Raw genomic sequence first — 22,670 nt, forward strand, 5'->3', positions numbered from 1 at the left:
AGGAATATATTGTGTATTTTTATACGTATATACTTCTAAGCTGTTGTATTCTGAGCACCTCTGCAAAAACAGTGATTATGTGTGAGTGAAGTGAAAGTGTTGAATGATGAAAGCATTTTCTTTTTGGGGATTTTCTTTCTTTTTGTGTCACCCTGCCTTGGTGGAAGATGGCCGACTTGTTGAAAAAAAAAAAAGGTCAAGTGTGCTCTCCAGTTTGTAGCTCCACTATCTGCTGACGTAGGGTGTGTTTATTGATGAAATTCAGCAGCTCGTGTGTAACTTTTCATCTGGGCTGCCTCCGAGGATTATTTCTGCTACAACATTTGCTACATTCTTCCATTTTGTATCTCTTAGATTGAAGTCACCCAGCAGCGAGATGTTTGGAGATGGGGATAGAAGGTTTTCCAGGCAGTGGTCAATTTTCAATAGTTGTTCCTTGAACTGTTGGAAAGTTGCATCTGGGGCTTATATACAATCATAATGACTAAGATTTGGTTATCGATTTTTACTGTTAGAACTTCAACTACATCATTTGTGGTGTTCAGTATCTCCGTGCAAATGAGCGACTCTTCGGCATATAAGGCAACTCCCACTTGTTGCCTGTTCTTTTTGTCACATCTGAAAAGGTTGTACCCAGTTATCCATATTTCATTATCAAAGTAATATTTTGCGTGGGTCTCTGTGAAGGCTGCAAATATTGCATTTGACTCCCCTAGAAGTCCATTGATGAAAGGTATTTTGTTGCTGGTCGATGGTTTAAGGCCCTGTATATTAGCAAATATAAATGAGGGCGAGTTGCATGTTTGTTGGGGGGATTTTATTGTTGGCATCAGTAGTTGTGAGTGTGGAGGGGCCACTGGCTGTGCCTCCAGTCCAACAAGGTTCCAAGGTGAACTATTTTGGTTCTTTCCAATGTCTTTCTTTCTTCGTTTCCTACCACTAAAAAATCACTTGGAGTGGGGTTGTCGTAACTACTATGGTGTTTTACAGGTCGTGTACCTCCAACTCCCTTTTAAGTGGTATGCAGGGCAGTTGTTGTAACTTTATTTTTTAAGGACTGAAGAGTGGCACATCTCAGAGTGGAAGAATCTGCAAGAAGTAGAACGAGAGAACGACACACTCCTTTAGACAGGAGGCCGCGGCATTTTTGGGATGCTCAAAGTTGCATGTCCCATATGTTTAACCCGATATTCCATGCTTACACATGCCCCAAGCACAGAATTTGTTGTAACTCGACTTCTGTGAACACTAGTGGCATGTAAGCTTTAAGAACCTGTAGGTTCACCTTCCTTAAATTTATGTAAGAACTCTATAAGCCCATTTTCTTCACTCAATATATCACATCTCGATCAAACACCTGCACTCCCGCTTCTCTCTGCTATGGTTTAGGTTAGGTAAATTCGTCAGGAAACAGGACAAGTGTTTCCTGATGCGGGTCTTAGATGATGACCCGCCGCTGGAGCTTTTGGTCATTTGACCGAGGCCTTCCGTTGGCTTACCGGTCCACCCTTTTAAAAATTAAGGTTTTAAGTATATTCTCTCTACTGCAAAACTGTTTAATTTACTATCTAGGTTTCTCAGCGAGCCTTCACACTGTGGCCCAACATGTATGTCAGGCCCATATTGGAGCACGCAGCACCAGCATGGAACCCACATCTGGTCAAGCATGCCTATATATATATATATATATATATATATATATATATATATATATATATATATATATATATATATATATATATATATATATTAGGGAGGTACCACCTCTAGAACTATTCTAGGGACCCTCATCCTCAGAGAAAAGAATAAACTTGCGTAGTGGCTCCATCAGGACGCTTTTGACTTCCATCAGACTTCTGCACATGGGGTTCCCGTTGAGCTGGGCAACGGGCTGTGGCGAGGCTTCTCTTTATGGCATTGACCTCCTCATGCCTGGCATACTTCCCTTCTGTTGTGTGATACACGAGACCATGAAGTCCGAACTGATCAGCTGTCGCCCTGCCGCAAATACACCTATGTTCGGTGAGGATGGGGGCGGCGGCGGCGAAGAGCAACACCAATCCGAATGGCCTGTGAGTCTAGTTCTTTTATATATATAAAAGAAGGAGAAACTGCAGAAGTTTGCAACAAGACTAGTCCCAGAATTAAGGGGTATGTTCTATGAGGACAGGTTAAGGGAACTCACCCTGATGACACTGCAGGACAAGACAACTAGTATGTATATGATAACGACGTACAAAATACTGAGAGGAATTGATAGGATAACCAGGGACAGAACGTTTCAGAGATGGACAAGAGGACACAGCTGGAAGTTGAAAACTTGGATGAGTCATAGGGATGTTAGGACATATTTCTCAGCTTTAAAGTTGTCAGGAAGTGGAACAATTTTAAGTGATGTGATGTAGGCAAAATTCATACATAGCTTTAGGATGAGGTACGATAGACTCTTGGAGAAGGGAAACAGTGGACCCAGTAGCAACCAGCGAAGAGGCGGGGCCAGGATCTGTAACTCAAACCCTGCAAACACACATAGGTGAGTATAAACACACAATACTGTACACCGTGTACGTCAGGCCCATAATAGAGTATGCAGCACCATTATGGAACTCACACATGGTGAAACACGTCAAGAAATTGGAGAAAGCTCAAAAAATTTGCAACACGCCAAGTCCCGGAGCTAAGAGGTATGCCCTACAAGGAAAACGAAGAGAGGTTAAAGGAACTCAATCTGACGACATTGGAAAACATGAGATAGGGACGACATGATAACGACGTATAAAATGCTAAGAGGAATTAACAAGATGGACAGGGCCAGAATGTTTCAGAGATGGGGCACAGGAACAAGGGGGACACAGCTGGAAGTTGAAAACTCAGATGAGTCATAGGGATGTTAGAAAATATTTCTTTAGCCTCAGAGTTGTCAGGAAGTGGAACAATCTGAAGAGTGAAGTAGTGAACGCAGGATCTATACATAGCTTAAAGACGAGGTACAATAAGTCGGTTTTTTGGAGCAGGGAGAGAGTGGACCTAGTAGCGACTAGCGAAGAGGCAGAACCAGGACAGAGTACGTCAGAAAAGTTGGCGGATGGATAGAGTACCTCAACACAGCTAGGGATGGACAGTACCTCAACACAGCTAGGGATGGACAGAGTACCCCAACACATCTAGAGGATGTACAGAGTACCTCAACACAGCTAGGGGATGGACAGAGTACCTCAACACAGCTAGGGGATGTACAGAGTACCTCAACACAGCTAGGGGATGGACAGAGTACCTCAACACAGCTAGGGATGGACAGAGTACCTCAACACAGCTAGGGGATGGACAGAGTACCTCAACACAGCTAGGTGATGAACCAAGTACATCGACACAGCTAGGGGATGGACAGAGTACATCGACACAGTTAGGAGATGGACTGAGTACCTCAACACAGCTAGGGGATGTACAGAGTACCTCAACACAGCTAGGGGTTGGACAGAGTACCTCAACACAGCTAGGGATGGACAGAGTACCTCAACACAGCTAGGTGATGTACAGAGTACTTCAACACAGCTAGGGATGGACAGAGTACCTCAACACAGCTAGGGATGGACAGAGTACCTCAACACAGCTAGGTGATGAACCAAGTACATCGACACAGCTAGGGGATGGACAGAGTACATCGACACAGTTAGGAGATGGACAGAGTACCTCAACACAGCTAGGGGATGTACAGAGTACCTCAACACAGCTAGGGATGGACAGAGTACATCAACACAGCTAGGGGATGGACAGAGTACCTCAACACAGCTAGGGATGGACAGAGTACCTCAACACAACTAGGGGATGTACAGAGTACCTCAACACAGCTAGGGGTTGGACAGAGTACCTCAACACAGCTAGGGGATGGACAGAGTACATCGACACATCCAGGGGATGGACAGAGTACCTCAACACAGCTAGGGGATGGACAGAGTAACTCAGCACAGCTAGAGATGTACAGAGTACCTCAACACAGCTAGGGGATGGACAGAGTAACTCAACACACCTAGGGGCTGGACAGAGTACCTCAACACAGCTAGGGGATGGACAGAGTACCTCAACACAGGGGATGGACAGAGTACCTCAACACAGCTAGGGATGTACAGAGTACCTCAACACAGCTAAGGGATGGACAAAGTACCTCAACACAGCTAGGGGACGGACAGAGTACATGGACACAGTTAGGGGAGGGTCAGAGTACCTCAACACACCTCACTGATGGACAGAGCACCTCAACACAGCTAGGGGATGGACAGAGTACCTCAAGACAGCTAGGGATGTACAGAGTACCTCAAGACAGTTAGGGATGTACAGAGTACCTCAAGACAGCTAGGGGATGTACAGAGTACATCGACACAGTTAGGGGATGGACAGAGTACCTCAAGACAGCTAGGGATGTACAGAGTACCTCAAGACAGCTAGGGGATGTACAGAGTACATCGACACAGTTAGGGGATGGACAGAGTATCTCAACACAGCTAGGGGATGGACAGAGTACCTCAACACAGCTAGGGATGGACAGAGTACCTCAACACAGCTAGGGGATGGACAGAGTACCTCAACACAGCTAGGGATGGACAGAGTACCTCAACACAGCTAGGGGATGGACAGAGTACATCGACACAGTTAGGGGATGGACAGAGTACCTCAAGACAGTTAGGGATGTACAGAGTACCTCAAGACAGCTAGGGGATGTACAGAGTACATCGACACAGTTAGGGGATGGACAGAGTACCTCAAGACAGCTAGGGATGTACAGAGTACATCGACACAGTTAGGGGATGGACAGAGTACCTCAAGACAGCTAGGGATGTACAGAGTACCTCAAGACAGCTAGGGGATGTACAGAGTACATCGACACAGTTAGGGGATGGACAGAGTATCTCAACACAGCTAGGGGATGGACAGAGTACCTCAACACAGCTAGGGATGGACAGAGTACGTCAACACAGCTAGGGATGGACAGAGTACCTCAACACAGCTAGGGGATGGACAGAGTATCTCAACACAGCTAGGGGACGGACAGAGTATCTCAACACAGCTAGGGATGGACAGAGTACCTCAACATAGCTAGGGGATGTATAGAGTACATCGACACAGGGGATGGACAGAGTATCTCAACACAGCTAGGGGATGGACAGAGTACCTCAACACAGCTAGGGGATGGACAGAGTACCTCAACACAGCTAGGGGATGTACAGAGTGCCTCAACACAGCTCAGGGATGGACAGAGCACATCGACACAGTTAGGAAGCACTTGACTTGTACTCGTTGGAACGCAGGAGGGAGAGATATATCATAATCTACACTTGGAAAATCTTGGAAGGAATGGTCCCAAATCTGCACACAGAAATCACTCCCTACGAAAGTAAAAGATTGGGCAGGCGATGCAAAATGCCCCCAATAAAAAGTAGGGGCGCCATTGGTACACTAAGGGAAAACACCATAAGTGTCCGGGGTCCAAAACTGTTCAACAGCCTCCCATCAAGCATTAGGGGAATTGCCAATGAGCCCCTGGCTGCCTTCAAGAGAGAGCTGGACAGATACCTAAAGTCAATGCCGGATCAGCCGGGCTGTGGCTCGTACGTTGGACTGCGTGCGGCCAGCAGTAACAGCCTAGTTGATCAGGCCCTGATCCATCGGGAGGCCTGGTCATGGACCGGGCCGCGGGGGCGTTGATCCCTGGAATAACCTCCAGGTAACCAGGGGAGAGCTGAGGAACACTACAGTGGTGATGTAAGGAGACTCATTATAAATGGTATCTAATACCGATAATTTGATATAGACACAGTGAGCTGAGAATGGCCTTCAGGCTGCCAGTGAACACTTTATATTCCTAGGCCACCACCAATCACAGCATCCATAACCTCCACACCTGCACCTTGTAAACACCACCATATTTCCACAATTGTGTGTGCGCGTTTTGTTCGCAACAAGGTAACGCCACCCTCTTTAAAATCCAGGTGAGGGATATGGTACGGGGAGTTAGAAACTATGGGGAGTATAAAATAAATAATGGAGTTGATATCAATGGTGTGTCAACTAACTGGGCTGTAATATATTGCTTTCATGGTGGTGCGTCTTCTGACACGACGAGTAGCGCCGCTGGATCTATGGGTCGACCCTTGCAACCACAGATAGGAGAGTACAACGAGTCAGTGACACACTGCTTGACCTACCTTGATCCCCACGATGAGGCCGTTCATGAGGAAGGTGTGGTCCGGGAACGTTTCATTGAGGACCTGCAGTACAAAAAGTTAGAATTAGAAGCTTTAACATTACAACTGTTAATGTATTTGACAAATATACACACTACCATCGTAACTCATACTAACTACAGATAATATCACACATACATACACACACACACACACACACACACACACACACACACACACACACACACACGGCTCGGGGAGAGTGACCTAGTAGCGATCAGTGAAGAGGCGGGGCCAGGAGCTCGGACTCGACCCCCGCAACCTCAACTAGGTGAGTACATACACACATACATACATACACACACACATACATATATATATATGCATTACACACACCCACACACACATACACACACACACACACACGCGCGCGCGCGCGCGCAAAAGTAAAAAAAAAAAAAAAAAACTTGTGCAGGTGTAAAAGTTTACAACTAAACTAGTACTAAACTGAGAGAAATGCCCTGCCAAAGGCTGAAGTAACTGAACCTGGCGACTCTGGCAGAGAGAAGGACAAGGGTTGACATGATTACAATATATAAAATCTTAAGGAGAATTTATAAGGCATACAGCAACAGCTTACAAAGTCTGTATATGTTCTGCTAAGAAAGTAACTTTCTTAGCAGTAATTTTTTACAAAAGGAAAAAAGTTACTGAACCGCTGAAAGAAGCGTGTTACAACAGAGAGAAGCAAATCTACACCTAGACATTACTGACACAGAGCAGAAACTAAAATGATCCTACCAGACTGAAGCAATAAAAAGCCTATTTTACACAGGAAATTGTGAAAATCTAAATATTTTTACACATACTCAGTATCTAAGCCAAAACCACCTTAATCGTATGTTCAAGTTAGGGGTTCATACTAGATGACAGGATCAGTAAACAGATGAATGATGTAGATAATACGCACAAAATAACAAAAAAAACAGCACATAAGAGAAAGAAACTTTATGACGAATTTCTGCCCGACTTGGACCATTAACCAGTCAACGTGACTAATTAATGGTCTAAGTCGGACCGAAACGTCGTCGAAGTTTCTCTTTCTATTTGCGGATTATTTGTGTATTGTTCCAGTCACGGTATTATGCCTTTGTGTTCGTGATATTGATAATGCTCAGGGAACTACACAGAGCGAACTCCAGCAGACAGATACTAAAAGGAGCCAAAGGGAAACACAGATGACAGTTAAATACGCAGATGAGCAACATGAATATTAAGAATACTTTTATCTCATGATAGTACGTGGAACAAGTTACACGAGGTGGTAAGACGCCACACAGTTTCAAGAGATGATAGAACCCTGGCCTAGAGTCTAGGAACCATGGCAGCCAGTCTTCAGAGGCTACGACGCAGGGCTAGGAGCTGTGACCTGACTCCTGCACACACAACTAGGAAAGTACACTCAACCGCCTGACCCTGGGCGTGTGTTCATAATGTCAGTGGTAGTGTATGAACACACACGCGCCGCCACTTGTAAAAAACACCAGCTGGTGAAAAAAAAACCAGCTGCCTTAAGGACATGCTGTGTTTGTTGAAGGAGGGGATGTGTATCCCCAGGCGGGAAGAGCCAGTCACCACACACAACCCCAGCACGTACCCTCCAGCTGCCTCCAGCACGTCCCCTCCCGCTGCCCCCTGCACCTCCCCTCCCGCTGCACCTCCCCACCTGCACGTCCCCTGCCACTGCTAAGTTTGTGCAGCACACACCCTCAACATCATCAGTTAACACACTCTAGGCATAATGATGACAAAACTCACCAAACTTTAATCTCGCCAACCTCCAGTATTTCAACCAACACCTCTGAGCAAGGAAGAGGAAGAGGTGCAGAGTGGAGGATAGAGGATGGAGGAAGGAATGTGGAGGAATAAGGGTATGGAGGAATGAGTGCGGAAGAGTAAGAAGAAGAGGGTGCAGGAAGGAATAGGAGAAAGAGTGCAGGAGAGGAAAAAAAAAAAAAGAGCCTTATACAAATTATCATTACAACCTCACCTCTGTAACCTGTACTTATGTAACTTTTAATGTGCCATCACGTACATCACACTAGTAATATACCATCACGTACATCACACTAGTAATATAACATCACGTACATCACACTAGTAATATACCATCACGTACATCACACTAGTAATATACCATCACGTACATCACACTAGTAATATAACATCACGTACATCACACTAGTAATATACCATCACGTACATCACACTAGTAATATACCATCACGTACATCACACTAGTAATATACCATTACGTACATCACACTAGTAATATACCATCACGTACATCACACTAGTAATATACCATCACGTACATCACACTAGTAATATACCATCACGTACATCACACTAGTAATATACCATCACGTACATCACACTAGTAATATACCATCACGTACATCACACTAGTAATATACCATCACGTACATCACACTAGTAATATACCATCACGTACATCACACTAGTAATATACCATCACGTACATCACACTAGTAATATACCATCACGTACATCACACTAGTAATATACCATCACGTACATCACACTAGTAATATATCATTACGCACATCACACTAGCAATGTTCCATCACGTACATCACACTAGTAATGTAACATCACATTAGTAATGCACCATCACGTACATCACACTAGTAATGTATCATCACGTACATCACACGCAATATACCATCACGTACATCACACTAGGAATATACCATCACGTACATCACACTAGCAACATACCATCACGTACATCACACTAGCAATATATCATCACGTACATCACACTACTAATGTACCATCACGTACATCACACTAGTAATATACCATCACGTACATCACACTAGCAATATACCATCACGTACATCACACTAGCAATATACCATCACGTACATCATACTAGCAATATGCCATCACGTACATCACACTAGCAATATACTATCACGTACATCATTCTAGCAATATGCCATCACGTACATCACACTAGTAATGTACTATCACGTACATCACACCAGTAATGTACTATCACGTACGTCACACTAGCAATATACCATCACGTACATCACACTAGCAATATACCATCACGTACATCACACTAGCAATATACAATCACGTACATCACACTAGTAACATACCATCACGTACATCACACTAGTAACATACCATCACGTACATCACATTAGTAACATACCATCACGTATATCACACTAGTAACATACCATCACGTACATCACACTAGTAACATACCATCACGTACATCACACTAGCAATATACCATCACGTACATCACACTAGTAACATACCATCACGTACATCACACTAGTAACATACCATCACGTACATCACACTAGTAACATACCATTACGTACATAACACTAATAACATCACGTACATCACACTAGTAACATACCATCACGTACATCACACTAGTAACATACCATTACGTACATAACACTAATAACATCACGTACATCACACTAGTAACATACCATCACGTACATCATACTAGTAACATACCATTACGTACATAACACTAATAACATACCATCACGTACATCACACTAGTAACATACCATCACGTAAACCATACCCCCGGCCGGGATTGAACCCGCGGTCATAGAGTTTATTTGCAATCGTGTCATTACGATTTCTTAAACCATCACGTACATAACACTAATAACATCACGTACATCACACTAGTAACATACCATCACGTACATCATACTAGTAACATACCACCACGTACATTACTACTCAAAATTATTATTACCTGATAATAATCACCAGGATAAACTTACTAATCCCAGTCCACCAAAATATTTCTACACCCTCTCTGTTATTTTCAAGCACGTGTTTACCACTCAATAACAATTCTCTAAGTGTGTTTGTGGAGGTGTTACACGCAGTCACTGTGGTCAAACATCAATGACACGCAACTTTTAAATTACTCGGGTCTGATTCCTCAGTCCATCAAACAGAAGAACTGGTGTGTGATCGGGCCGCGGGGACGATGACTCAGGTAATTAGCCACAGGTACATTGCAGGTAAATACACTCCACTTCCAGATTTTTTCCACTCCAATATCCGCCAGGGAGATGCAAGAAAACGAACATGTAGCTAATTTGATGAAAGTTACCACTCCTACTAGTTTTAGCACTGGCTTGTCATGAGATTCTAATTCACGCCAGTTGATAAGACACCTAAGCAACAGTTAGGTATCTTTAATCGAAACGTTTCGCCTGCACAGTAGGCTTCTTCAGTCGAGTACATTAGAGTTTAACAGAAGCAGTAGAGATGTGAAGACGATGTAATCAGTCCATCACCCTTGAAGACGTAGTTTTGAGGTGGTCAGTCCCTCAGCCTGGATAAGAGTTTTGGTCCATAGTCCGGAAAAGTGTGAAGTTTAAGCAGCAGTCGGAAGGTGAGGTGTAGTTCACTAGTAGAAGAAAAGTCATCATTGAGAGGGAACGTTTCTCTCAAATCCATCCTTTCTCACTTGAAAAGTTGTCAAAGGTGTTGTCTGTACCAAGATACCGATCTGTTGCAGTGTCTGACAGTGAATATGAAAATGGTATAAAATACAGACAAGTTTAAACTACGTCTTCGAGGGTGATGGACTGATTACATCTTCACGTCTCTACTGTTTCTGCTAAACTCTTCTCTACTCGACTGAAGAAGTCTACTGAATAAAGATACATAACTGTTGCATATGTGTCTTATCAACTTGTCGGTATTTTATACCGTTTTCATATTTATTTCCACGCCAGTCCTTTGAGGTACACATAATGACATAGCACTTCATATTTTTTTTTTCAAAACTATTTTAATTTCAACTTGTTTCGTGTGTTAGTGACCACCGCTAAGTTCAGGACAACCTAGCCATTTTAGAGTCGACGAGAAGCTTACTCCTGAGAAAAATTCCACTCACACTCAGGGTCACCAGAGTTGATTCCCAGGCAGAGAGAAGCGCAGGCACAGGGGAAGGCTACGGTGGTTATCGTTCACTCCTATTATTGGCTAGTTTTCATTGTATTATATTGACCAGTGACCAACACAGAACGCTAGTTTAAGAAATTTCACATACATACTGATAATCATATATTTTAAAAGACCATTTGCTTGACTTTTTTCAGCATTTTATGTTTTTTAAGTTTTTCCTTTTTTGGCCTAGCAGTAAAAAAACAAATACCTATGTTAACCAACGGTTGTGGGTCGCATTCAGGAAAAATGTAAATACGTTATAAAAGTTTGGTCCTAGAGGAAGTCATATTCTGAGCAAATTGCCAAAGTATAAGAAAACTCCAGAACTGTGAAGGTATTGAAGTGTTGTGTAAAAAGTATCCTCGCGCACCGCTGTCTATCTCACGATGGTTGTAAGATGACCACTATTATCTTAATTTAGCATATTATTGACTACCATATGTAAAGCACAACATTACAGTCACGTTATACACAAAAATATTTATATAAAATATTAATTTAGGTCAAAATTTGAATACTTGAGAAATAAGAATTTCACAAATTGTGTAGGAGGAAGCGTGAGCTACCAGGTGAATTTACACACTACTATGCCAATGTACACTGAATGACAGTCAGTATAATAGAGGGAGCAAGAGGAAGAACAGAGTGGAGGGAGAGAAGTGTAGGAAGATGAAAGGACGAGAAAAAGCTGGATATAAAGAGAAGGATCAAAGTAAGAGTGTACAATAAAGAGGCGGTGAACAGCGAGCAAAGCAGGGAAGGTGTTGGAATAAACAACATTAAGTTACTGAGACACATGGAGAAGGGAGTGATGAGGCTTCCAGCGTTACACAGCTTGCTGAAGCATCGCATCTACTCAAAACCTTAACACAAGTCATGAAGATCAAGCTGAATACACTATAACACAGAGATGTCAGTCATCCATCAACATGGTACTCACAGAAGCACACTTCAACAAGCTCTCACAAATGTTTTCCCTGAAGTACAAGCGATGCGTGTGCCACAAAGATACCTTACATTTATTTCGGGATTATGTTTGTTGGCTACGGTCTTACAATAGTTAAGAAAGTTACCAGTTATCTGTGCTTCAGTCGCAAGATTTTCCAGCCAAGATTTTAAAATGGTTCAAGAAGAAATACTCCTTCTGAGTCTAGAAATGACCTTAGCCTACTCGAAATTTTATTATCAAAAACTAGGTTAAGTATTCCAAGATGTGATGAATCTAAAACTAAATTAAGGTTACCTATTATGAAAGAGTTTGTGCGTCCATCTCTCCCCTTTCTACCTCACCTTTCTTTCTATTACCATTTGCTTCAACGTGTAAAGGTATGGTTAATATCATACTGCACACATGCAACGGTCTTGAAGAGTATATTCCTTAAAAGCTAATCATGTGGAGGAAGTAATGTAACAAAAAGAGGTAGAGTATACTCACGGTGATCATGGGAGACGTGAGGAGACCCCAGGCGAAGAACTCTAGGAAGATGACCACCAGCGCGTGGTACACACTCGCCTCCCCGATGCCTGAGCTCTGAAACAACGCAACACTCGTTAGTAACATTATACATACATATAAAAAGTCTCAATACCCTAGCTGAAACAATGCACAAGTAACCCGCACTGACGAAACTGAAGCTTTTGATGGCATTTCGTTCCAACAATGAACCATTAATAAGTCACACTGTGACTTATTGTGTGACTTGTGAATGGTTAGAATGGGACCAAAATGTCGTCTTAAGTTTCAGTGTGGTAAGTGCGTGTTGTGTGTGTATTATTGTTACCAGGGTATTCTGTCTTGTTTACAAGCCTCACACCACCACTACTCACAACATGGCTTATGTGAATATTACAAATAAAACCAAACATTTTATTATCGTGGGAAAACGTTAAATCCGTAGGTTTCTGTAACACACTATGAAAAGCACCAAAACTCAAAAGCCAATAAAAATAATAATAATGTTTACGTATAATGGATACCTAAATCAGCCTAGCGTCATCCTCATCTAGGCTTTACTTCTAACTTGGTCCACTGATGCTTCACTATGCTCCTTCATGTGCATCACATTCTTTCCTTGCAACACTAAATTCTACCTTCACAGCTGTAAAGAATTATGGCAGGTGTCCTACCTTCCCTCTCATAAACCTCTCCACACACCTTCAAAAGCCTTCCTCCATCATCTGTGGTTTGAGCGTCACTGGGCGTCTCGGTGAGTGAGAACGCTGCTCCTCCATCTGTTGGCAGAGTCATGCGAGTAGGTGAAAAACCTAAGATGGTCTGGGAAAAAACTCTGCATCTAGTTTATGTTTGCCCACCTGATGAGTCCACCGGTGCTGACGTCCCCGCAGCTCTTACTACTCTCACACACTTGACATTATTTTTACTTCACTCACTTATATTGGTCTCTATTTTAATTTAATAGTTCACATCCAATTTAGTTTTTAATTTACTAGCAAGATCTTAATAGCAGTGGAAGCAGCTATGTTAGTGGATGATAATACTTATCTAAAATTTTGAATAATTTTGTGTTTCGGAAAGAAAAAAAAAAGTGTTTCACTTACGGTTTTTGGGAAGCTGAAAACGAATACAACCACAGTGACAATTGATTGGCTAAAATAAATTGTATTTTTAATAAATTACGTATTGTGGCTATAGAAAACTGTATAAATGGTTAAAACTGTATATATAAACAATAACGTCTCGTTGGTGTGAATCAAGAGCCTTTCACCTGAACCCTATGTTTACCATCCTCCCTTCCCAGGTCAAGCATAAGAGCAGCCGGCCTGACTCCATGTCTTCATACAGACAATTTTTCAGTATTAAGCATATTTTTCGTATTCAATAACCCAAAATTAGTAAAGAATGACCAAGTTTTATTACCGAAGCATTTCTGCTGTAGACCAGTATAACAATTATGGAGACCATTCATACTTATAACAACAACTATTATGATAAGGAATGAAGAATATCAACAACACGCTGAGTACTGTAACTTCCCCTTGAGAGGTGCCGCTAGCCAGCTCCCAGATCAAGCCTCGCAGGTGTTGGTGTCAGCTGCAGCAGCCCAGCTTGGACACCACAGCCCAGCTTATCAAGAACTTCATGGAAAAAAAATTTGTCAATGCTTATCTCAAAGGCATAATTTACTCCTGGAAAATTCTTAATAGATTATTCCTAATTCTGCACACCGAAATTACTCCCAAAATCACTCAGTGCCACTCCTCCCTCCTCCCAGTGCTACTCCTCCCTCCCCCCCAGTGCCACTCCATCCTCTGTGTGTCATTCATCTATCCTTCCTGTGTCACTACTACCTCCCTCCAGTAGCACCCGTTCTTCCTGGTACCACTCCTTTCTTCTCCCAGTGTCACTCGTTTATCCTCCCAGTAACCCTTTACTGGTAATTCCCTTCACATCTAAAGGGTAATGAAAACCCTTGACCTTTTATACTTTTCGACTTATCTGAAAGTAACTATTACCGTGTGCTTTCTTATTTAGCACAGCGCTGGGTGTGTGCCTGTTTGAAGACTGTCATAGTAACAACGGTGGTAGCAGCAGTGTGCCTGTCTCAAGGTTGTGGTGGTAGTAACAACGGCGGCGGGGGTGGGGGAAAGGAGGGCGTGGCAGTGTTTACACACAAGGTGAGCAATAAAGTGGACGTAGTGCTCCTGGGGTTGACATGCAGGTTATATTAAGCTGTAGTCGGAGTCAAGGCTGGCTCGGAGACCATCTGCCACTCTCCCTCACTCACTCCTTCCTCTCAGTGCCACACCTCCCTCCTGGCAGTCACTACCACCTGGTCGCTACCATCAGATCACTCTGTGACCTTATCAACCAGTGTCTAGGTAGAATACTTACAAAGTTGTAGTAAGAACGGTTGCTGCAGTAACTACCACACACGCCTGCACCACTCGTGTATCTAACATTCGTACACTCAATTTAGCCTATATAATGTATAATGCATTCTCTTATATACATTATTTCCTCTGGTACAAATGCGAACACTTTCAATAATTTTAAACACATAACACAACCTCCCACATCATCACATAATTACATGCGACCGGTTTCCAGGGTTCTTTTCCCCTGGCAGACCGGTTTGAGCCAGGTTCTGGTGAGCGTCTGGGATCAAGAAAAGTGTCAATAACAACTGTAGCGTGATACACAATCGTATACACGCTGAGACTAACAACGATCACAGGCTTACCTGAAGGTGACCTCAAGACTATACCGCGGGTCAACACCACCTATCACGCAACGGCCCCAAATCATGTCTACTGACATCAACCAGAAAGTATGAAGGGAAGATCTATATAAGGAGTGTGCTAAAGTATCGGTATTGGTATCTCTGGATATCAGTCATTTTTATGGTATCGGTCTGTGAAGAAACTGCCGATGCTAGTCAATATTCTTAAAACATTAATATATGGACGAATGCAACGAAGTTTAACAGCACACTGTCTCAGGAAAGCTTTTTTTTTTTCAGAAAATTGTTGTCCTCAGAGCGATGTCATTTCCTGGATCCCACACAGCAGTGAACATCACAGCTTCCAAAATTCATTTGATAACATGAGATAATGGTGCCAATGCTGTTAAAGAAATTGAAGGGACAGGATGCGACAATCTGTCATGCTTCCTACATATAATTCAGCTTGTCATTCAAGTCTATTCTGGAGAAGTGATTAATAAGTCATTATTGCTAACTAGAGAATTCTTTAGAAAATAAATTACCAAAGCACAAGTTCATTCAGAAAGTCGACCTGCAAGAATAACACTTCTAATGTTAGATCGGAACTGTGAACAACAACAAAAAAAGCATTGAAATGTATTGATGGAAATAAGTGGAATCTTATTTCCAAGTTTTCTTTGTTAATAATATTTCACGAAACAACTACATGTTTTAGTGTAAGAAACTGTGGGGTCTCAGAAATACTGCATCAAGAACAACAAGCTTTGAGTGTGACTTTGTAAATGGTCCAAGTCGGACCGAAACTCCGTCGTTGCTTCTCTCTCCTATGTGCGGGTTATGTAATGTTCCAGCCACTGTATTGTTCCTTTTCGTTCTTTATCAGCTCTCAAAATGTCAGTGATAACAGTGATAGGTTCGAGAATTACACCAGTGACTGCAACATGATACTCGACATATTTCTAGATCCTCAATAAAAGAATAACTTCTTCAATGCCAATGTACCGAAGAGGTTATTCTTATATCTGGGATCTAGAAACGGTAAGTCAGGTAAAACAAACCTTAACAATATTGAGAATGAGCTGAAGGAAACTCAGGAGAGGATTCAGCAGCTTCAAGACTTCAAAGAGTGAAACTGGTTTCCTAGCAGTGTCAAACAGTACCGAGTCTGATGATGAAACTCATGGTGTAGCAAGGATGGAAGAACTTGAGTTGGCAGAAGACGTGAAACTAATGATAATACAAGCGAACGAGGACCTGGACAGGCTACAGGCCAGGTCTGATAGATGGCTCCTGGAGTTTAACCCCACCAAGTGCAAATTGAATGTTGTGAAGAAATTGTAGTGAGCATTCCCAGCAACATCACGTCACAGACATCTGTCTGTTTTGGGATCCTTTTTCAAATCACAAAAAGTAGCATCCAAGTACAAACACGCTGGTGTTTAAATAAAAGACCAATATATGGTAATGGCCTAAAAAAAAAAAAAACAGGAAATACAAGAGAATGTTGGAAAGAAAATATGATAGGTCTTCCATCTCTGGCAAACCAGTAAATATTGGAGTTCACCATTTCTTAAGCAGTGAAGATTGTTCATCACTGGAGGGAACAATTACTTTCCTCACAACAACAGAACTTCCCAAAATGAGATGCTATGTTCCTAAATTTCAATTTGCGAATTTTTAATTTTAGCTATTACTACATGTACGTACAGTGTTTATTTTTAATTTCAGATATTAGAACAATGTAAGTTTTGTTCTGTTCTTCAGTACCTTCAACGTTGAAAAAAAATTTAAATTGTATAATGGAAATGTCTCGGTTAATTCAGTTTAATAATGGAAATGTTGCTGTTCAAATTCTGAACTATAATTTTAGATTTTCAGTTAATAGTTTAATTAAACTGATTTACGTATTTTTAAATTTTCAAAACGTGTTTAAAAAGTTTTAAATAAACAGTATTATGAAAATGTTGGATGTTTTAGTTGTCATGTTTAACCTAACTGAAAATTATCTGCAACTGATATATAATTATGTCTTCATCAGATTAATATTCCATGTAGATACATTATGAGGGGGGGGGGGTGCCTGAGGGGACGGGGTGCCTGAGGGGACGGGGTGCCTGAGGTGACGGGGTGCCTGAGGTGACGGGGTGCCTGAGGGGACGGGGTGCCTGAGGTGACGGGGTGCCTGAGGGGACGGGGTGCCTGAGGTGACGGGGTGCCTGAGGTGACGGGGTGCCTGAGGGGACGGGGTGCCTGAGGTGACGGGGTGCCTGAGGTGACGGGGTGCCTGAGGTGACGGGGTGCCTGAGGTGACGGGGTGCCTGAGGTGACGGGGTGCCTGAGGTGACGGGGTGCCTGCGGTGACGGGGTGCCTGAGGTGACGGGGTGCCTGAGGTGACGGGGTGCCTGAGGTGACGGGGTGCCTGAGGTGACGGGGTGCCTGAGGTGACGGGGTGCCTGAGGAGACGGGGTGCCTGAGGTGAGGAGGTGCCTGAGGTGACGGGGTGCCTGAGGTGACGGGGTGCCTGAGGTGACGGGGTGCCTGAGGTGACGGGGTGCCTGAGGTGACGGGGTGCCTGAGGTGACGGGGTGCCTGAGGAGACGGGGTGCCTGAGGTGAGGAGGTGCCTGAGGTGACGGGGTGCCTGAGGTGACGGGGTGCCTGAGGTGAGGAGGTGCCTGAGGTGACGGGGTGCCTGAGGTGAGGAGGTGCCTGAGGTGACGGGGTGCCTGAGGTGACGGGGTGCTTGAGGTGACGGGGTGCCTGAGGTGACGGGGTGCCTGAGGTGACGGGGTGCCTGAGGTGACGGGGTGCCTGAGGTGACGGGGTGCCTGAGGAGACGGGGTGCCTGAGGTGAGGAGGTGCCTGAGGTGACGGGGTGCCTGAGGTGACGGGGTGCCTGAGGTGACGGGGTGCCTGAGGTGACGGGGTGCCTGAGGTGACGGGGTGCCTGAGGTGACGGGGTGCCTGAGGTGAGGAGGTGCCTGAGGTGACGGGGTGCCTGAGGTGACGGGGTGCCTGAGGTGACGGGGTGCCTGAGGTGAGGAGGTGCCTGAGGTGACGGGGTGCCTGAGGTGACGGGGTGCCTGAGGTGAGGAGGTGCCTGAGGTGACGGGGTGCCTGAGGTGACGGGGTGCCTGAGGTGACGGGATGCCTGAGGTGACGGGGTGCCTGAGGTGACGGGGTGCCTGAGGTGAGGTGTTGCCTGAGGTGACGGGGTGCCTGAGGTGACGGGGTGCCTGAGGTGACGGGCTGCCTGAGGTGACGGGGTGCCTGAGGTGACGGGGTGCCTGAGGTGAGGTGCCTGAGGTGACGGGGTGCCTGAGGTGACGGGGTGCCTGAGGTGACGGGGTGCCTGAGGTGAGGGGTGCCTGAGGTGACGGGGTGCCTGAGGTGACGGGGTGCCTGAGGTGAGGAGGTGCCTGAGGTGACGGGGTGCCTGAGGTGAGGAGGTGCCTGAGGTGACGGGGTGCCTGAGGTGACGGGGTGCCTGAGATGAGGAAGTGCCTGAGGTGACGGGGTGCCTGAGGTGAGGGGTGCCTGAGGTGACGGGAGGTGCCTGAGGTGACGGGGTGCCTGAGGTGACGGGGTGCCTGAGATGAGGACGTGCCTGAGGTGAGGGGGTGCCGGGGTGCCTGAGGTGACGGGGTGCCTGAGGTGACGGGGTGCCTGAGGTGACGGGGTGCCTGAGGTGAGGAGGTGCCTGAGGTGACGGGGTGCCTGAGGTGACGGGGTGCCTGGGGAGACCGGGAGCCTGAGGTGACGGGGTGCCGGGGTGCCTGAGGTGACGGGGTGCCTGAGGTGACGGGGTGCCTGAGGTGACGGGGTGCCTGAGGTGACGGGGTGCCTGAGGTGACGGGGTGCCTGAGGTGACGGGGTGCCTGAGGTGACTGAGGTGGGGTGCCTGAGGTGACGGGGTGCCTGCGGTGAGGGGGTGCCTGAGGTGACGGGGTGCCTGAGGTGACGGGGTGCCTGAGGAGACGGGGTGCCTGAGGTGAGGGGTGCCTGAGGTGACGGGGTGCCGGGGTGCCTGAGGTGACGGGGTGCCTGAGGTGACGGGGTGCCTGAGGTGAGGGGTGCCTGAGGTGACGGGGTGCCTGAGGTGACGGGGTGCCGGGGTGCCTGAGGTGACGGGGTGCCTGAGGTGACGGGGTGCCTGAGGTGAGGAGGTGCCTGAGGTGACGGGGTGCCTGAGGTGACGGGGTGCCGGGGTGCCTGAGGTGACGGGGTGCCTGAGGTGACGGGGTGCCTGAGGTGACGGGGTGCCTGAGGTGAGGAGGTGCCTGAGGTGACGGGGTGCCTGAGGTGACGGGGTGCCTGAGGTGACGGGGTGCCTGAGGTGACGGGGTGCCTGAGGTGACGGGGTGCCTGAGGTGACGGGGTGCCTGAGGTGACGGGGTGCCTGAGGTGACGGGGTGCCTGAGGTGAGGAGCTGCCTGAGGTGACGGGGTGCCTGAGGTGACGGGGTGCCTGAGGTGACGGGGTGCCTGAGGTGACGGGGTGCCTGAGGTGACGGGGTGCCTGAGGTGACGGGGTGCCTGAGGTGACGGGGTGCCTGAGGTGACGGGGTGCCTGAGGTGAGGAGGTGCCTGAGGTGACGGGGTGCCTGAGGTGAGGAGGTGCCTGAGGTGAGGAGGTGCCTGAGGTGACGGGGTGCCTGAGGTGACGGGGTGCCTGAGGTGACGGGGTGCCTGAGGTGAGGAGGTGCCTGAGGTGACGGGGTGCCTGAGGTGAGGAGGTGCCTGAGGTGACGGGGTGCCTGAGGTGAGGAGGTGCCTGAGGTGACGGGGTGCCTGAGGTGACGGGATGCCTGAGGTGATGGGGTGCCTGAGGTGACGGGGTGCCTGAGGTGAGGAGGTGCCTGAGGTGACGGGGTGCCTGAGGTGAGGAGGTGCCTGAGGTGACGGGGTGCCTGAGGTGACGGGATGCCTGAGGTGACGGGATGCCTGAGGTGACGGGGTGCCTGAGGTGACGGGGTGCCTGAGGTGAGGAGGTGCCTGAGGTGACGGGGTGCCTGAGGTGAGGAGGTGCCTGAGGTGAGGAGGTGCCTGAGGTGACGGGGTGCCTGAGGTGAGGAGGTGCCTGAGGTGAGGAGGTGCCTGAGGTGAGGAGGTGCCTGAGGTGACGGGGTGCCTGAGGTGAGGAGGTGCCTGAGGTGACGGGGTGCCTGAGGTGAGGAGGTGCCTGAGGTGACGGGGTGCCTGAGGTGACGGGGTGCCTGAGGTGACGGGGTGCCTGAGGTGACGGGGTGCCTGAGGTGACGGGGTGCCTGAGGTGAGGAGGTGCCTGAGGTGACGGGGTGCCTGAGGTGAGGAGGTGCCTGAGGTGACGGGGTGCCTGAGGTGACGGGGTGCCTGAGGTGACGGGGTGCCTGAGGTGAGGAGGTGCCTGAGGTGACGGGGTGCCTGAGGTGAGGAGGTGCCTGAGGTGACGGGGTGCCTGAGGTGAGGAGGTGCCTGAGGTGACGGGGTGCCTGAGGTGACGGGGTGCCTGAGGTGACGGGGTGCCTGAGGTGACGGGGTGCCTGAGGTGAGGACGGGGTGCCTGAGGTGAGGAGGTGCCTGAGGTGACGGGGTGCCTGAGGTGAGGAGGTGCCTGAGGTGACGGGGTGCCTGAGGTGACGGGGTGCCTGAGGTGACGGGGTGCCTGACTGAGATGAGGGGTGCCTGAGGTGACGGGGTGCCTGAGGTGAGGGGGTGCCTGAGGTGACGGGGTGCTTGAGGTGACGGGGTGCCTGAGGTGACGGGGTGCCTGAGGTGACGGGGTGCCTGAGGTGACGGGATGCCTGAGGTGACGGGGTGCCTGAGGTGACGGGGTTCCTGAAATGACGGGGTGCCTGAGGTGACGGGGTGCCTGAGGTGAAGGGGTGCCTGAGGTGAGGGGGGTGCCTGAGGTGACGGGGTGCCTGAGGTGACGGGGTGGCTGAGGTGAGGGGGGTGCCTGAGGTGAGGGGGTGCCTGAGGTGAGGGGGTGCCTGAGGTGAGGGGGTGCCTGAGGTGAGGGGGTGTCTGAGGTGAGGGGGTTCCTGAGGTGAGGGGGTGCCTGAGGTGATGGGGTACCTGAGGTGAGGGGGTGCCTAAGGTGAGGGGATTCCTGAGGTGAGGGGGTGCCTGAGGGGGTCCCTGAGGTGAGGGGGTGCCTGACGTGAGAGGGTGTGCCTGACGTGAGAGGGTGTGCCTGAGGTGAGGGGGTGCCTGCGGTGTGGGGTGCCTGAGGTGAGGGGGGTGCCTGAGGTGAGGGGGTGCTTGAGGTGAGGGGGTGCCTGAGGTAAGGGGGTGCCTGAGGTGAGGGGTGGCTGAGTTGAGGGGGGTGCCTGAGGTGAGGGGGGTGCCTGAGGTGAGGGGTGGTGCCTGAGGTGAGGGTGCCTGAGATGAGGGGGTGCCTGAGGTGAGGGGGATGCCTGAGGTGAGGGGGATGCCTGAGGTGAGGGGGATGCCTGAGGTGAGGGGGATGCCTGAGGTGAGGGGGTGGCCTGAGGTGAGGGGGATGCCTGAGGTGAGGGGGTGCCTGAGGTGAGGGAGGGTGCCTGAGGTGAGGGGGGGTGCCTGAGGTATGGGGGTGTCTGAGGTATGGGGGTGCCTTAGGTGAGGGTGAGTGAGGTGGGCGTGCCTTAGGTGGGGGTGCCTGAGGTGGGGAGTGCGTGATTTGGGGAGTGCCAGAGGTGGGGGTTCCAGAGGTGGGGGTCCCTGATGTATGGGGGATGCCTTAGGTGGGCGTGCCTTAGGTGGGGGTGCCTGAGGTGGGGAGTGCCTGAGGTGGGGAGTGCCTTAGGTGGGGCGCCTGAGGTGGGGGTTCGAGAGGTGAGGGTGCCTGTGGTAGGGGTACCTCAGGTCGGGGTGCCTGAGGTGGAGGTGCCTGAGGTGGAGGTGCCAGAGGTGGGGGTGCCAGAGGTGGGGTGCCAGAGGTGGGGGTGACAGAGTTGGGGGTGCCAGAGTTGGGGGTGACAGAGGTGGGCGTGCCTGAGGTCGGCATTTTCAACCTTCTAACCAACCAAGCAACCTCCGTCCCCCTCCCTCTCTCTCACACACACACGGTTTGGAACCTGTGGTATAATAGCAGTAAGTTGTCTTAATGCAGCGCACCGCAGAGGGTGCGCTGCAGTATGTTGGAGAGGTTGATGACTGCCACCAACTGGGACCCTTTGATATACCTTTGAAGAATTTGGCGAATTTCACTACTTTCGGAGCCCGGCCATGGGCCTGGTTCGTCTGGTGCTGGCTTGGTCAAGCAGGCTGCTGCTGCTGCTGGAGGCCCGCAGCCCCACATATCC

The 22,670-nt window shown here is 48.1% G+C and overlaps 1 protein-coding gene across 2 annotated transcripts in view; it reads right to left on the reverse strand.

The window, feature by feature from the left end:
* The window catches only part of LOC128690544 (hippocampus abundant transcript 1 protein), a 593,459-nt gene that overhangs the window by 87,805 nt on the left and 482,984 nt on the right, over positions 1–22,670 (reverse strand). For both annotated transcript variants that reach the window (XM_070089664.1, XM_070089663.1), the window contains 2 exons: positions 12,655–12,750; positions 6,201–6,263 (listed from right to left, as the gene is read on the reverse strand). In XM_070089664.1, coding sequence (XP_069945765.1) covers positions 6,201–6,263; positions 12,655–12,750 — 159 coding nt within the window. The remainder of the gene's footprint in view (positions 1–6,200; positions 6,264–12,654; positions 12,751–22,670) is intronic.

Source organism: Cherax quadricarinatus, chromosome 29 (assembly GCF_038502225.1).
Source record: "Cherax quadricarinatus isolate ZL_2023a chromosome 29, ASM3850222v1, whole genome shotgun sequence".
Lineage (NCBI taxonomy): Eukaryota > Metazoa > Arthropoda > Malacostraca > Decapoda > Parastacidae > Cherax > Cherax quadricarinatus.